Here is an 18,101-nt window from a genome sequence, read left to right as displayed (position 1 = left end):
ATTGGTTATATGACTTTGCTGATTATAAGCATTTTATTTTTGCTTTGTTGCTTTTTTCATATTCAGATATATAAAAAATCCATGGAAAATCTTTTACCCACTCCCACTAAATCCCATTATACTTTCAACTTGCGTGATTTTTCACGTGTCATCCGCGGCTGTTTACTCATCGAAAGAGACTCTGTGCAGAGCAAACACACTATGATCCGTCTGTTTGTGCATGAGGTTCTCCGAGTGTTTTACGACCGCCTGATTAATGATGATGATCGAAGATGGCTGTTCCAGTTAACTAAAACTGTTATAAAGGACCATTTTAAAGAATCATTTGACAGTATCTTTTCACATTTGAGGAAACAAAATGCACCAGTGAGTACAGTGATTAAGAACATATCAAGTTAAAGCAGTACAATACATGAATTGTTATCTTTTTAAAAATCATTTTTTAATGAACATATTCTTTTAGCTTTCCTTGTAGATAGGTGTTTGTTTTGAGAGGATTTATCTTCATAGGAATGTATGCAACATAGAAGTTACTTAAAGAATAACACCTTATGTGATAGGGAATAAATAATATAATAGATATAAAGCACTTACCATGATGACCATCACTTAATAACTACTCAATAAATGGGAGTTGCCCAGAATGACTTCTCTAGCCTAACGACAACAAAACATATATGATTGATAGAAAATCTTACTTTTTATTTTCTAAGGATATAATTTCAGGTATTAATTTTATAAGTATATTATTTACTACCCTAATGTTTAAAATTAATCATTTTATAATACGGATGAAACACAAATTTTGTATGTTTTCTTAAACTTATTTTTAAAAGTTTTATGTTTTGTAATTTGTTGATTTCTTTTCTACAGGTAACTGAAGAAGACTTAAGAAATCTCATGTTTGGTGATTATATGAATCCTGACCTTGAAGGAGATGAGAGACTTTATATTGAAATTCCAAATACTCATCATTTTAATGATGTTGTGGACCAGTGCTTAGATGAGTATAATCAAACTCACAAAACAAGAATGAATCTTGTCATTTTTAGGTACGTATGTTTGGTGTTGATCTTTGTAATTGCTATCTGTAAAATATTACTAAGAAATGTTTAAAAAGGTGTAAAGAAAAATACAGTGAATAACTTTGTACCCATTATCCAGCATAATACATAAAATATTAGTAATGTATTTGAAGTTCCCTGTTGCAGCCATCCTCTCTCCTGCATCCTGTGTCATACGTGTAGTAGTGAAAAGAAACCTGTGTTTCTTAGAACTTTTACTATACACGTATATATTCCTAAATACATATGCAGTCTTATTTTCATATTTTAAAACTGCTTATAAATGGTATACTTTTATTTTAAAACTGCTTATAAATGCATATTTTAAAACTGCATATTTTAAAACTGCTTATAAATGGATACAATCTTCTGTTAGTTTCTTATTCCATATTGTGAGAGTCACAGAAAAATGAATATTTACTACTATATTGCATTCTATTATATAATTGTACCACAATATAGCCATTCTTCTGAGATAAATTTTAGGTGACTTCTAGTTTTTGCTATTATAAAAAAGGCTTTGAAAATTCACATGCATGTCTCTTTGGGTACATGTGTGAGAATTTCTCTAGGCTATTTTCTCGTAAGTGGGATAATCATGTCATATAAGCATCTTCAACTTACTAAACTTTGCCAAAAAGTCTTTAAAAATGATTATTTTTTTTTGAGAGCTTCCATTTTTCCTCACCTTTGCTGATGCTTAGGATTGACAGATATTGTAAGATTTTCTAGTCTAAGGAGAGTGAAATGGTATCTCATTATTGGATTAATTTTAATTAACCTAGTTATCAGTGAAGCTAAGTTCCTTTTCTGAATTTGTTATTTTATAGATAACTGATCTTTTATTTCTCACATAGAAATCTTAAGAGACTGAAGAAACGTATTTAATAAAAATGTTAATATACTGCTAGATAAGCAGTTAATATTTCGTTTTATTTGTATAACTTATATATTAAATTTCCTGAATTTGAACTTTTAATTAATTTTCCCCTACATCAAATGATCCATTTGTAACTACTTTTGAAAAATCACACACTTTTTGATAGTAAACTCTTTAAAATTGGAATAGTAACATATGGGACAGCAAAGTCACATTCTTCTAGAAAAGTAAAACAATAGTTACATGTAAATATACATTTACATTGGTATTGTAATGTATAATACAATTTTTATTTTGTGGTAGGTATGTTTTGGAACATTTATCAAGAATATGTCGAGTTCTAAAGCAGTCTGGTGGAAATGCTTTGCTGGTTGGACTTGGAGGAAGTGGTCGTCAATCTTTAACTCGTTTGGCTACATCCATGGCAAAAATGCATATTTTCCAACCAGAAATTTCCAAGAGCTATGGTATGAATGAATGGAGAGAGGATATGAAGGTAAAATTATGAAGAAGCCTAATATTTAAAATGAAAGCAGTCATTATTTTACTTGTAAGGTTAGAGCCAGCCTGCGTAGATGTATACTCAACTCCAGCGATGACGATGATAATGCTGTCCCTAGAGTATCTGCTGTGTGTGCTGAGTTCTGCCCTGGGTGCTTTACCTAGCTTTTACCTACATGATCTCATTTTATAGGTACAGCAATGCAATGAAGCAGGTGGGTTGTCTCTGTGTATTACCAAAGCTCAGTGGCATGTGACACGCAGCAGAGCAAGGTTTTCTAACTCGTCTTATCCACCACACTATCACCACTGCTGCTACTTAAAAAAAAAATTGATACGTAATATTTGTACATATTTATGAGGCACATGTGATATTTGATACATGTGTAGAATGAATAACTATGGAGTAAGCACATTTAGGATATCATGTAGAACATTGATCTTTTTCATGTTGGGAACATTGAAAATCTTCTCTCGAAATATACAATATATTGTTAAATATAGTCACGCTATTTTACTGTTGAACCCTGGAACTTGTTTCTTTGTAACTGTATGTTTGTACCCATTGACTTACTTCTCTCTATCCTCCCCTACCCCCCTTCTCCTTTCTGGCCTCTGATACCTGTCATGCTACTCTCTATCTCCACGAGGTCAACTTTTTTGGCTCCTACATATAAGTGAGAACATGTGATGTTTATCTTTCTGTTCCTGGCTTATACCACTGACTGTATATTTATTCCACTTCAGAGAGGACTTATTTCAGATAAAATATGGTTTCCAGCAGATATAAACATGAACCTGATTATGAGGATGGCATTAATGTTGTCTTAGTAGTAATCTTAATGGTTTCTTTTCTGCTTTTTTTTTTTTTTTTGAGATGGAGTCTCGCACTTGCCCGGGCTGGAGTGCAGTGGTGCAATCTCGGCTCACTGCAACCTCCACCTCCCCGGTTCAAATGATTCTCCTGCCTCAGCCTCCCAAATAGCTAGACTTACAGGCACCACCACCTCACCCAGCTAATTTTGTATTTTTAGTAGAGATGGGATTTCACTATGTTAGCCAGAGGTCTCAAACTCCTGACCTCATGATCTGCCTGCCTCAGCCTCCCAAAGTGCTGATATTACAGGCGTGAACCATCGCGCCCAGCCTTAATCTTAGTAGTTTCTTCAGAGCTTTGTTGTTGTCCCAGTAACCAACAGGATAGTGGAGTACATACTTGAGGCTTCATCCTTAGATGCCTAGTGGTCTGTAGACCCAACACAGAGAGAGATAATACAAGGTGAAAAAAAAAGAAGGGAGAAATTGCTGGACTTCTTTCATTTTCACTGACTAAATTTCTACAACTTAAAAGTTAGCATACAAAAATGGATTTTTCTTTGCCAATTCTAGGCGGAAATGGTAGAACTCAAGCTCATATCAAAGAAATCTATTTACATAGACATGAAAGGAAAAATTACACTTATATTGTTTCTTTTCCTGCTTACACTTTAGAGGAAAACTTTTGATGCATTTACTACCAAATTAACTACAGGTTTAGAAATCAGCATACTTCATGTACTACTTCATTGTAGCAAGAACATGGACTTTGAAATTAGACAGATACAGTATTAGTTCCTGCTTTGCGTGATTTCAGCATATCACTAAATCGATCTGTGCTTTAGTTTCTAGGGACTTATCTATTTCTTCTAGGTTATCCAATTTGTTGGCATACAGTTGTTCATATTCTCCTATAATTCTTTTTATTTCCATGCATTGGTTTTGCTACTTTTTTCATTTCTGATTTTCATTGAGTCTTCTCTTTTTTTCTTTTTGTATTGATCTTCTATTCTCTATTTCATTCATCTCCACTCTAATCTTTATTATTTCCTTCCTTCTGGGAGCTTTGGGTTTGGTTTATTCTTCTTTTTCTAGTTCCTTGAGGTTTCAAGTTAGATTGTTGATTTTAGATCTTTCTTCTTTTATTTTTATTTAGTTTTTATTTTTTGAGATGGAGTCTCGCTCCGTCGCCCAAGCTGGAGTGCAGTGGCATCATCTTGGCTCACTGCAACCTCTGTCTCCCAGGTTCAAGTGATTCTCCTGTCTCAGCCTCCTAAGTAGCTGGAATTACAGGCTCATGATGCCATGTCCGGCTAATTTTTTGTGTGAGTGTGTAGTTTAGTAGAGACTGGATTTCACGGTGTTGCCCAGGCTGGTCTTGAACTCCTGAGCTCAGGCAATCTACCCTCCTCAGCCTCTGAAAGTGCTAGGATTACAGGTGTGAGTCACCGTGCCCGGCCTCTTCTTTTTTAATACAAGTGTTTACGGCTACAAACTTCCCTCTTAACAGTCTGTTTGCTGCATCCTTCAAGTTTTGGTTTGTTTTTGTTTTCATTTCTCTCAAGATATTTTCTAATTTCCCTTGTGATTTATTCTTTAAATTACTGGTTAAGATTAATAATTAAATTAACAGTTTAATTTTCATATATTGTGAATTTTTAAATTTTTTTTGTATCGATTTCTAGTTTTGTTCTATTGTGATCAGGACAGAAACTTTCTATGATTTCTTTTAAGTGTTAAGACTTGTTTTGTGGCCTAATGTGGTTTATCCTAGAGAATGTTTCATGTGCACTTGAGAAGAGTATGTGTTTTGCTGATGTTGGATGGAGTGTTCTGTATAGATCTGTTAGATCCAGTTGGTCTACAGTGTTCAAGTCCTCTATTACTGATCTTCTGCAGGTGTTCTGTCCGTTATTGAGGGTGGGGTATTGAAGTTTCTTAATATTATGGTAGTCCCCACTTACCTGTGGCTTTTCTTTTTGCAATTTTAGTTACCCACAGTCAACTGTGGTCCAAAAATAGGTGAGTACAGTGCAATAAGATATTTTGAGAGTGGAAGGGACCACATTCACATAACTTTTATTACAGTATATTGTTATAATTGTTTTATTTATTATTGGTTGTTGTTAATGTCTTGCTGTTAATTTATGAATTAAACTTAGAGGCATGTATAGAAAAAACATAGCATATAAAGGATTCAGTACTATCTGTTGTTTCAGGCATCCACTGGGGGTCTTGGAATGTATCCCTGATAGATAAGGGGAGATCTACTATATTTGTTGCTGTACATTTCTTCTTTCAACTCTCTCAAAGTTTGCTTCATGTATTTAGGGTGTCTGTGGTTTGGTGCATAAATATTTATATGGTTGACCCTTAAACAACACCAGCCCCCAACACAGATGAAAATTCACATGTAACTTTTTTTTTTTTAAGATAGAATCTCCCTCTGCCCCAGGCTGGAGTATAGTGCCACGATACCAGCTCACTGCAACCTCCACCTCCCAAGATCAAGTGATTCTCATGCCTCAGCCTCCTGAGTAGCTGGGATTACAGGTGCATGCTACCACCCCCAGCTAATTTTTGTATTTTTTTATAGAGATGGGGTTTCACCATTTGGCCAGTCTGGTCTTGAACCTCTGAACTCAAGTGATCCTCTTTCCTTGGCTTCCCAGAGTGCTGAGAATACAGGCATGAGCCACCGTGCTTGGCCCACATATAACTTTTGACTTCCCCACAACATAACTAGTAATAGCCTACTGTTGACCAGAAGCCTTACTGACAACATAAATCATTGATTAATATGTATTTTGTGTGTATTCTTATAATAAAGTAAGTCAGATAAAAGAAAATGTTACTTAAAAATTCCTAAGGAATAAAAATATATTGACTATTCATTAAGCAGAAGTGGATCATCACAAAGGTCTTCATCCTCATGATCTTCATGTTGGGTAGGCTGAGGATGAAAAGAAAGAAGGGGAGTGAGTTGGTCTTGTTGTCTTGAGTGGCAGAGGTGGAGAAAATCTACATGTAAGTGGACCCACATAGTTCAAACCTGTATTGTTCAAGGGTCAACTGTAATTGTTATATCTTCCCAGTGAATTGACCCTTTTATCATTATATAATATTTTTCTTATCTTGTGGTTGTTTTTGACTTAATGTCTATTTTGTCTGATATTAGTATAGCTATTCCTGCTCTCTCTTTTTTGTTTTTTTATTGCATTTTAGGTTTTGGGGTACATGTGAAAAACATGCAGGGTTGTTGCATAGGTGCATACGTGGCAGTGTGATTTGCTGCCTTCCTCCTCTTCACCTATATCTGGCATTTCTCCCCATGCTATCTCTCCCCAACTCCCCCCCCCCACTCCCCTCCAACAGACCCCAGTGTATAGTGCTCCCCTCCCTGTGTCCATGTGTTTTTGATGGCTGCATAATATTCCATGGTGTATATGTGCCACATTTTCCCTGTCCAGTCTATCATTGATGGGCATTTGGGTTGGTTCCAGGTCTTTGCTATTGTAAACTGTGCTGCAATGAACATTCGTGTGCATGTGTCCTTATAGTAGAATGATTTATAATCCTTTGGATATATACCCAGTAATGGGATTGCTGGGTCAAATGGAATTTCTATTTCTAGGTCCTTGAGGAATCGCCACACTGTCTTCCACAATGGTTGAACTAATTTACACTCCCACCAACAGTGTAAAAGTGTTCCTATTTCTCCACAACCTCTCCAGCATCTGTTGTCTCCAGATTTTTTAACGATCGCCACTCTAACTGGCGTGAGATGGAATCTCAATGTAGTTTTGATTTGCATTTCTCTAATGACCAATGATGATGAGCATTTTTTCATATGCTTGTTGGCCTCATGTATGTCTTCTTTTGTAAAGTATCTGTTCATATCCTTCGCCCATTTTTGAATGGGCTTGTTTGTTTTTTTCTTGTAAATCTGTTTTAGTTTGTTGTAAATTCTGGATATCAGCCCTTTGTCAGACAGGTAGGCTGCAAAAATTTTTTCCCATTCTGTTGGTTGCCGATTCACTCTATTGACTGTTTCTTTCACCGTGCAGAAGCTGTGGAGTTTGATTAGGTCCCATTTGTCTATTTTGGCTTTTGTTGCCAATGCTTTTGGTGTTTTGGTCATAAAGTCCTTGCCTATGCCTATGTCCTGAATGGTTTTGCCTAGGTTTCCTTCTAGGGTTTTTATGGTGTTGGGTCTTATGTTTAAGTCTTTAATCCATCTGGAGTCAATTTTAGTGTAAGGTGTCAGGAAGGGATCCAGTTTCTGCTTTCTGCATGTGGCTAGCCAGTTTTCCCAACACCACTTATTGAACAGGGAATCCTTTCCCCATTGCTTGTTTTTATCAGGTTTGTCAAAGATCGGATGGTTGTAGTTATGTTGTGTCGCCTCCGGCGCCTCTGTTCTGTTCCATTGGTCTATATCTCTGTTTTGGTACCAGTACCATGCTGTTTTGATTACTGTAGCCTTGTAGTATAGTTTGATGTCCAGTAGTGTGATGTCTCCCGCTTTGTTCTTTTTGCTTAAAATTGACTTGGCTATGCGGGCTCTCTTTTGGTTCCATATGAAGTTTCAGGTGGTTTTTTCCAGTTCTGTGAAGAAGGTCATTGGTAACTTGATGGGGATAGCGTTGAATCTGTAAATTACTTTGGGCAGTATGGCCATTTTCACGATATTAATTCTTCCTAACTATGAACATGGAATGTTTCTCCATCTGTTTGTGTCCTCTCTTATTTCGTTGAGCAGTGGTTTGTAGTTCTCCTTGAAGAGGTCCTTTACGTTCCTTGTTAGTTGTATTCCTAGGTATTTTATTCTCTTTGTAGCAATTGTGAATGGCAGTTCGTTCTTGATTTGGCTCTCTTTAAGTCTGTTATTGGTGTATAGGAATGCTTGTGATTTTTGCACATTGATTTTGTATCCTGAGACTTTGCTGAAGTTGCTTATCAGTTTCAGGAGATTTTGGGCTGAGATGATGGGGTCTTCTAGATATACAATCATGTGGTCTGCAAATAGAGACAATTTGACTTCCTCCTTTCCTAATTGAATACCCTTTATTTCTTTTTCTTGCCTGATTGCTCTGGGTAGAACTTCCAGTACTATACTGAATAGGAGTGGTGAGAGAGGGCATCCTTGTCTAGTGCCAGATTTCAAAGGGAATGCTTCCAGTTTTTGCCCATTCAGTATGATATTGGCTGTCGGTTTGTCATAGATAGCTTTTATTATTTTGAGATACGTTCCGTCGATACCTAGTTTATTGAGAGTTTTTAGCATAAAGGGCTGTTGAATTTTGTCGAAGGCCTTCTCTGCATCAATTGAGATAATCATGTGGTTTTTGTCTTTGGTTCTGTTTATGTGGTGAATTACATTTATAGACTTGCGTATATTGAACCATTCTTGCATCCCCGGGATGAATCCTACTTGATCATGGTGGATAAGCTTTTTGATGTGCTGTTGTAATCGGCTTGCCAGTATTTTATTGAAGATTTTTGCATCTATGTTCATCATGGATATTAGCCTGTAGTTTTCTTTTCTTGTTGAGTCTCTGCCGGGTTTTGGTATTAGGATGATGTTGGTCTCATAAAATGATTTGGGAAGGATTCCCTCTTTTTGGATTATTTGGAATAGTTTCAGTAGGAATGGTACCAGTTCCTCTTTGTATGTCTGGTAGAATTCGGCTGTGAACCCATCTGGACCTGGGCTTTTTTTGGGTAGTAGGCTCTTAATTGCTGCCTCAACTTCAGACCTTGTTATTGGTCTATTCGGGGTTTCAACTTCTTCCTGGTTTAGGCTTGGGAGGAGGCAACTGTCCAGGAATTTATCCATTTCCTCCAGGTTTTCTAGTTTATGTGCATAGAGTTGTTTGTAATAATCTCTGATGATGGATTGAATTTCTGTGGCATCTGTGGTGATATCCCCTTTATAATTTTTTACTGCATCTATTTGGTTATACTCTCTTTTCTTTTTTATTAATCTGGCTAGTGGTCTATTTTGTTGATCTTTTCAAAAAACCAGCTCCTGGATTTATTGATTTTTTTTGGTAGGGTTTTTCGTGTCTCTATCTCCTTCAATTCTGCTTTGATCTTAGTTATTTCTTGTCTTCTGCTAGGTTTTGAGTTTTTTTGATCTTGCTCCTCTAGCTCTTTCAATTTTGACGATAGGGTGTCAATTTTAGATCTCTCCTTTCTTCTCATGTGGGCACTTATTGCTATATATTTTCCTCTAGAGACTGCTTTAAATGTGTCCCAGAGATTCTGGTATGTGTTGTCTTCGTTCTTGTTGGTTTCGAAGAACATCTTTATTTCTGCCTTCATTTCATTGTTTATCCAGTCAACATTCAGGAGAAAGTTGTTCATTTTCCATGAAGCTGTGCGGTTCTGGGTTGGTTTCTGAATTCTGAGTTCTAACTTGATTGCACTGTGGTCTGAGAGACTGTTTGTTATGGTTTCCATTCTTTTGCATTTGCTGAGGAGTGATTTACTTCCAATTATGTGGTCAATTTTAGAGTAGGTGTGATGTGGTGCTGAGAAGAATGTATATTCTGTGGATTTGGGGTGGAGAGTTCTGTAAATGTCTATTAGGTTTGCTTGTTCCAGGCCTGAGTTCAAGTCCTGGATATCCTTGTTAATTTTCTGTCTCGTTGATCTGTCTAATATTGACAATGGTGTGTTGAAGTCTCCCACTATTATTGTGTGGGAGTCTAAGTCTCTTTGTAAGTCTTTAAGAACTTGCCTTATGTATCTGGGTGCTCCTGTATTAGGTGCATATATATTTAGGATCATTAGCTCTTCTCGTTGCATTGATCCTTTTACCATTATGTAATGTCCTTCTTTGTCTCTTTTGATCTTTGTTGCTTTAAAGTCTATTTTATCAGAGATGAGAATTGCAACTCCTGCTTTTTTTTGCTCTCCATTTGCTTGGTAAATCTTCCTCCATCCCTTTATTTTGAGCCTTTGTGTATCCTTGCATGTGAGATGGGTTTCCTGGATACAGCACACCGATGGGTTTTGGGTTTTTATCCAATTTGCCAGTCTGTGTCTTTTGATTGGGGCATTTAGTCCATTTACATTTAGGGTTAATATTGTTATGTGTGAATTTGATCCTATCATTTTGATGCTAGCTGGCTGTTTTGCCCTTTGGTTGATGCAGATTCTTCATTGTGTTGATGCTCTTTACCATTTCGTGTGTTTTTGGAGTGGCTGGTGCTCGTTGTTTTTTTCTATGTGTAGTGCCTCCTTCAGGAGCTCTTGTAAAGCTGGTCTCGTGGTGATGAAATCTGTGAGTACTTGCTTGTTCACAAAGGATTTTATTTTTCCTTCACTTATGAAGCTTAGTTTGGCTGGATATGAAATTCTGGGTTGAAAGTTCTTTTCCTTAAGGATGTTGAATATCAGCTCCCACTCTCTTCTGGCCTGTAGGGTTTCTGCTGAGAGATCTGCTGTGAGTCTGATGGGCTTCCCTTTGTGGGTAACCCGACCTTTCTCTCTGGCTGCACTTAGTATTTTCTCCTTCATTTCAACCCTGGTGAATCTGATGATTATGTGCCTTGGGGTTGCTCTTCTAGAGGAATATCTTTGTGGTGTTCTCTGTATTTCCTGGACTTGAATATTGGCCTGCCTTGCTAGGTTGGGAAAGTTTTCCTGGATAATATCCTGAAGAGTATTTTCCAGCTTGGATGCATTCTCTTTGTCACATTCAGGTACACCTATCAAACGTAGATTAGGTCTTTTCACATAGTCCCATATTTCTTGTTGATTTTGTTCATTCCTTTTTACCCTGTTTTCTCTAATCTTGCCTTCTTGTTTTATTTCATTGAGTTGATCTTCGACCTCTGATATCCTTTCTTCTGCTTGGTCAATTCGGCTGTTGAAACTTGTGCATGCTTCATGAAGTTCTCGTGTTGTGTTTTTCAGCTCCATCAATTCGCTCATATTCCTCTCTAAGTTGTCCATTCTCGTTAGCATTTCGCCAAGTCTTTTTTCAAGGTTCTTAGTTTCTTTGCATTGGGTTAGAACATGTTCTTTTAGCTCACGGAAGTTTCTTATTATCCACTTTCTGAAAGCTGATTCTGTCATTTCATCACACTCATTCTCCATCCAGTCTTGTTCCCTTGCTGGTGAGGAGTTGTGATCCCTTGTAGGAGGAGAAGTGTTCTGGTTTCGGGTATTTTCATCCTTTTTGCGCTGGTTTCTTCCCATCTTTGTGAATTTATCCACCTGTCAACTTTGTAGTTGCTGTCTTTCTGATTTTGGTAATTTTAAGTCTGTAGCAGCAGAACTCATAAACCCCCTTTTCATCCCCCCAGGTGTTCTGTCCCAGGCAGTTAGGGCTTTATGATTTTCCGCTGTGCGGTTGCTGTTTTCCCTGCCCACAAGGTGGCAGCCTAGTCACACTCAGCCTGCAGAGGCTTCACTGAGCTGCTGTGGGCTCCACCCAGCTTCCGTGTGAACTTCCCTGCAGTCCTGTTTATATGCGTGTAGTTAGAACTGCTTCCGCTATGTTGGCCCGCCCCTGTAGTGACGGAGTCTCTGTAGTAGTGGGTTGCCTTGGTAGATTGCCCTGGGAACTGCATGGTGCCTCTGTAATGGAGGACGCCTATCCTCCACAGAGCTGGACCGTCCCGGGTTCAGTTGTGTTTGCAGTGGTGCTTTTTTTGCCTGGGAATCTCCTGGCTTGACTCCCTGTTTCAGCTCCCCTTGCTGGCTAAGAGGGGACACCGTCTCATCTGCTCTGCCTCCGGAGCTGCTGCGTCGGCTGAAGCCGTGGCTCTGAGATTCGTGGCGCTGGCCTGGCTCCCCGTTTCAGCTCCCCTTGCTGGCTTAGAGGGGACTCAGTCTCTCTCACTCTGTACAGGGAGCCGCTGCCCCAGGGTGCAGGCCAAGCGGCCGCGCTGTTCAAACCAGCGGCGCTGGCGACCCATGGGGCTCCTCCGCCTGTGAATCTCCTGGTCTGTGGGCAGTAAAAATCCATCTGGAAATGCAGCGTCCACTCACCCTCTGCGCTTTCTCTTGGAGCTGCAATCTCGAGTTCCTCCTAACCGGCCATCTTCGACAATTGCTCCTGCTCTCTTTTAGTTACCGTTTACTTGGAATATCTTTTTCCATTCTTTTGCCTATATATTTCCTTGGATTTAAAATGAGTCTCTTGTAGGCAGCATGTTAATGTATCTTTTTTAAAAAATTGTTTGGCCACTCTATGTCTTTTGATTAAGGAATTTAATCGATTTACGTTGAATGTAATTACAGGGAAGGATTTATTATTGCCATTTTGAGATTTGTTTGCTGTGTGTCTTGCAGCTTCTTTGTTCCTCATTTCTTCTTTTACTGCCGCCTTTTATGTTTTGATAATTTTTATTTGTAGGGGCGTTCTTTATTCCCTTCTCATTTCCTTTTGTTTATATTCTACATTTTCTTTGTGATTACCATTCCTATTACATAAAACAACCTGAAGTTACAGCAATTTATTTTAAACTGCTAACAACCTAACTTTAACTGCATACAAAAATGTTACTCCTTTATAGCTCCACCCCTTCCCCATTTTTCATTCTGGATTTCACAAATTGTATCTTTATATATTATGTACTAATTAATGTACATTTATAAGGCATGTTTTTGTCTTTCAGAATTAAAAGTAGATTTATGCACCAAAATTACAGTAATACAGGATTCTCTATCTGTCCACATGTTTACTTTTACTGGAGAACTTTATACTTTTGTATGGCTGCATGTTACATTATAGGTTCTTTTGTTTCAACTTGAAGGGCTCCCTTAGCATATCTTGTAGGGCAGATCTAGTGATGATGGCTCCCTCAGTGTTTGTTTATCTGGAAAGGTCTTAATTTTACCTTCATTTTTGTAGGGCAGTTCTACCAGATGCAGTGTCCTTGGTTGGCAGGTTTTTTTCTTTCTACACTTATCACCCCACTTCCTTCTGGTCTGTAAAATTTCTGCTGAGAAATTCACTGATAATCCTAAGGTAGTGCCCTTGGTAGATGACAAGTTGCTTTTCTCTGGCTGCTTTCAAGATTTTCTCTTTGTATTTGACTTTTGAAAGTTTGATTATAATGTTTCTCAATGTGGATCTCTTTGACATCATCCTAGTTGGAATTCGTTGATCTTCCATAAAATGGAATTTTTATGTCCACTTCTTTCCTCAGATTTGGGAAATTTTCAGCCATTATTTCTTGAAACAAGCTCTCTGTCCTCTCCTTCTCTCTCTTTTATCATTCTGGGATTTCCATAATGCATATATTGGTCTACTTGATGGTGTACCAACCATAAATCCCTTAGGCTTGCTTCACCTTTCTTTATTGTTTTTGTTTGGTTTGGTTTTGGTCCATTAACCCAGTGATTTCCAATGACTTGTTTTCAAGTTAGTTGACTTTTGATTCTACCTGATCAAGTCTAATGTTGAACCCCTCTAGAGAATGTTTTAGTTCAGTTGTATATTTCAGGTCCAGAATTTCTATTTCTATTTTATAGTTTCTGTATCTTTGCTAATTCTCATTTTGTTCATGCATCGTTTTCCTGATTTAGCTCTGTGTTCCTTTCAGCTCATTGAGCATCTTTAAGGTAGTTATTTTAAATTTTTTGTTAGTCAGTTCATAGATCTGCCTTTCCTTATGGTTGGTTTCTGGAGTTTATTTTGTTTCTTGCATTGGGCCACAGTTATTTCTTTGCATCCCTTGTGATCTTTGTTAAAAGTTGACGATTTGAAATACAGCTACCTCTCCCAATCATTATGACTTGCCTCATGCAGGAAAGACCTTCACCAATTAATGTAGAGGTTCTGGGACCTTTCAGACCTTTTATGGGACGTGTCTTCTTTGAGGTTGTATGTGTGCTTTTATTGTAGCATGTATGAGAGCTTTTGATTGTCTTAATTTCCTGTTTCTTCTCAGGAGGTTTCAGTTACTGACTCAGTTGTATTCCTCTGCCCTTGATCTCTTCCTCCCTCTGGTGCCTGCCTATAGAACTGCAGCCTCTGCTGCTCTAACCCACCAGGGAACTCACCTCTGTTTCAGTGGCCTCCAACCTGGTATCCAAAATAGGCTCCTGTCAGCACTCAAAGGCAGGTGAAACAGCCCTCACACAAGCCAGTATGCTGGGCTCAAGTTCAACTATATTCCTTCTGTCCCAAGCAAGGAGCCAGGACTTGGATGGTATTGTCTGGATCTCCTCACACTATGCCCTGTTGGGGGAGGGGCTAGAGTGAGAAAAATGTGAGGTATTGTCTTACCTTTCTGGGAACAGTCCCTTCTCTTGTTTGTGCTCTTTTCTGGGTGCTGCAGCAACTTAACTAGTTTCTAAAGTTCTCACAAAGGTAACTGTATATTGCTAATTCAGTGTCTTCAGGGGAGAGCAAGGGTCTAGAGCTTCCTAGACCATTATCTTGCTGATATCACTTTCTAGATTCTTCATTTGTAAAACTTGGATAATACCACTTATTTCCTAGGTCGTTATGGTTAAATTATGTAATGTATGTAAGGATTTTCATAATATTACTGACATATAATTAATATATATATTTTTTGAGACAGAGTCTCACTCTGTTGCCCAGGCTGGAGTGCAATGGCACAATCTTGGCTCAGTGCAAACTTCACCTGCTGAATTCAAGTGATTCTCCTGCCTCAACCTCCCTAGTAGCTGGAATTATAGGTGCCCACAACCATGGCTGGCTAATTTTTTTCTGTATTTTTAGTAAAGACGGGTTTCACCACATTGGCCAAATTGGTCTTGAACTCTACCTCAAGTGATCCACCCGCCTTGGCCTCCCAAAGTGCTGGGATTACAAGCATGAGCCATTGTACCTTGCCAATATTCTTAAATGTTAATTCTGTTTTCCTACTTGGAAACAGTTTTATACGTTGTATGTTACAACATAACAAATACAATGATGTGGCCATATACGGTGGCTCATGCCTCTAATAACAGAACATTGGGAAGGCTGAAGCAAGTGGATCACCTGAGGTGAGGAGTCCAAGACCAGCCTGGCCAACATGGCGAAACCCTGTCTCTACTAAAAATAGAAACATTAGCTGAGCATGGTGGAACGCACCTGTAATCCCAGCCACTCCAGAGGCTGAGGCAGGAGAATAGCTTGTAGTGGAATGCATCTGTAATCCCAGCTACTTGGAAGGCTGAGGCAGGAGAATCGCTAGAACCCAGGAGGCAGAGGTTGCAGTGAGCCGAGATCATGCCACTGCACTCCAGCCTGGTGACAGAGCAAGACTCTGTCTCAAAAAAAAAAAAAAAAAATTAAAATAAGACTCATGACAATAAGTTAAATATGTTTGTTTATATTGTATTGTAAAGTTTATTTTAAATTAAAATTAAAAAAAAATATTTTTTGGAGAGGTGTCTCACTTTGTCACCCTGTGATCATCATAGCTCACTGCAGCCTCAACCTCCCAGGCTCAAGCAGTCCTCCCACCTCAGCCTCCCTAGTAGCTGCCTGTGGGACTACAGGCCTGTACCACCATGCCTGGCTTTTTTTTTTTTTTTTTTTTTTCTTTTTTTTTTTTTCAGAGATAGGATCTCATTATGTTGCCCAGGCTGCTCTCAATCTCCTGGGCTCAATTAATCCTCCTGCCTCAGCCTTCCAAAGTGGCCAGATTACAGGGGTGAGCCACTGCATCCAACCTAATATTTGTTTTGATATAATATTAATAATTACAGGCCTGACATGTTTTGATACAATAGTGCTTTAAAAACTAGACTCCCTAGTTTTGATGACAGAAAATTATTTCTAAGAATAAAACAGTCTTGATATTGGAAGTTGGCTTTAATGGAAAAAGGACATAGTTGTGTACAATATAAAAATCCACCATTTATTTTAGGGAGTTAAAATATTAATATTTAATGATTTAAAATATATGGTTTTACAATTGAGAAGGTTGTTTTTAAAAATAACTTACAGAAGTTGTAATGCTATTTTCACTGTGAGCTATAGCCAGTCTGTATGCTGATGAATGTTTAAAAACCAGATTTCCAGGACTGGGGTGAGAGGGAGCCTCTGGTGGTAGATTTTCCAATTTCCATGATGTAAAAACTTCTACCATGGCTAATTTGAAGCTCCCAACATGATGTCACTGAGAACGGAATTGAAAAGAGATGTGTGTAGAACACGATTACATGGGATTTAACTGTATTGCTAAAATAGATTGAAAAACTTTCCAGAGCATAGATACTAATAATGTAGTAAAATAGGACATGATGAAATTTAAGCATATACCTCCCTTTTAAATATAACTACATTTTTATATAATTGTAAGTTTATATAATTCAATTTTTAAATACTGGCTATGTTTTACAAACTTCTGACAAGTTCCTGAAATTTTAACAGTCAGTTCTAACAAGCCTATACAAGTCAACTTCAGCACACTACTGAGCCCATATCTTATATTAGGAATTTGGGTGGCAGTTGACCCCTCCACAAAAAACCCTAGCCTGTCTACACTGAAGTGTCTAGAGGTAGATAGGCTTTTGACATAGCTGTATTTAGGATCTCAAATTACGTCCCTAGTAATTACTCTTTCTATCTCCTGACACAATTCTGCCCCTTTTGGCTTCCTTCTCCAGCAGGCTCATTCCATGAGGCAGTGAGCTCCAAGTAATTTAGATTACTGGCCTTTGTATATTCCATCTCAGAACAGCCAGGACTCTTTCTGTTTCAAGTCCATCTCAGTCCCTGAAGCAAGACTGTGACTGGGCCCTGCTTAAATCATATGCCTTCCTCTGAATCAGTGATTATGTCTAGGGGTTTGGGGAAACTGACCAGTTTGGATCTCCCACCTAGGGGATGGAAGCAATGGAGGCCCTGATTGACAGCCACACTAGAAGTGGGGAGAGGTACCACCCTAAAAACAAAGTGGTGTTATCAAAAGAAGGGGAAAGTGAAGGAAATCAAAACCAACAGGTGTCTACCGTATGCTGTTTATAAGTACATTTTTATTTTAAGGGTCTGTTAAGGAATGTGGGCATGAAGGGCCAGAAGACCGTCTTTCTCATCACAGACACTCAGATTAAAGAGGAAGCTTTTCTAGAGGATATTGACAGTGTGCTCAATACAGGAGAAGTGCCTAACATTTTTGCAGCAGATGAGAAACAAGAAGTGATGGAGGTAAGTGCTTTTGGGGAAGTGCTGCTCCTAGCACAGAAACTTTATTTCTTGAAACCTCTAATCTACTCTTGAGGATAAATATAGTTTGTACATATGATTTTGGTAATTAAAAATTTAAAGTATATTAGTTTAATACGTCATCATTTGGTGAATTTTAAATTGCTTCTACTATAGTTATAAGGCATAATTTTTATTTTATAACTCCTATCTTCATAATAATGGCAGTTTGTTTCATCTGTTTAATGTTATTTAGCATGTTTTATGAGTGATTAGAAATTTTTAAATCATCTCTTAAAGTTATGTTGAGGTAAGAAAACACGCTTTTAATACTACTTTATTAGTCTTTATGGTTTACCACTGGTTAGTACGTTTTTCAAAAGTTTTAATAAAACTATCTTATGGTTCTGATACATCTGAAAGTCTTGTTTGTGGTTTGACAAAAAATACCATTGTGAAGTGTCCACTACGGTCACATACTTGAACCTTCATTTGTAAGATGAAAGTAATGTCACGCTTTCTCATTACCATACCCACTTTTATATATCATTTTACCCACAAAATATATCACTCATACCTGGATATTTAATTCTCAACCTGCAGCCATAAAACCTGGAGTGAAATGGACTCACACTTTCAAGTACTCTGCTTTCTCTTCCATGAAATGGCAACACAGATAAGAGTTCTTCCTACATGGGGTTGTTGTGAG

General features: G+C 38.0%; 1 protein-coding gene across 1 annotated transcript in view; it reads left to right on the top strand.

Annotated features, from left to right (window-relative positions):
* The window catches only part of DNAH12 (dynein axonemal heavy chain 12), a 243,749-nt gene that overhangs the window by 122,364 nt on the left and 103,284 nt on the right, over positions 1-18,101 (top strand). Inside the window, exons 41-44 of the mRNA XM_064367223.1 lie at positions 67-366; positions 874-1,052; positions 2,248-2,440; positions 17,234-17,395. Coding sequence (XP_064223293.1) covers positions 67-366; positions 874-1,052; positions 2,248-2,440; positions 17,234-17,395 — 834 coding nt within the window. The remainder of the gene's footprint in view (positions 1-66; positions 367-873; positions 1,053-2,247; positions 2,441-17,233; positions 17,396-18,101) is intronic.

The sequence above is a fragment of the Aotus nancymaae genome, unplaced genomic scaffold, assembly GCF_030222135.1.
Source record: "Aotus nancymaae isolate 86718 unplaced genomic scaffold, 86718_ANA_hifiasm-v0.15.2.pri h1tg000067l, whole genome shotgun sequence".
NCBI classification, from domain to species: domain Eukaryota; kingdom Metazoa; phylum Chordata; class Mammalia; order Primates; family Aotidae; genus Aotus; species Aotus nancymaae.
Note: the sequence above shows the minus strand (reverse complement) of the source record. Positions and strands in the feature narration are given on the sequence as shown.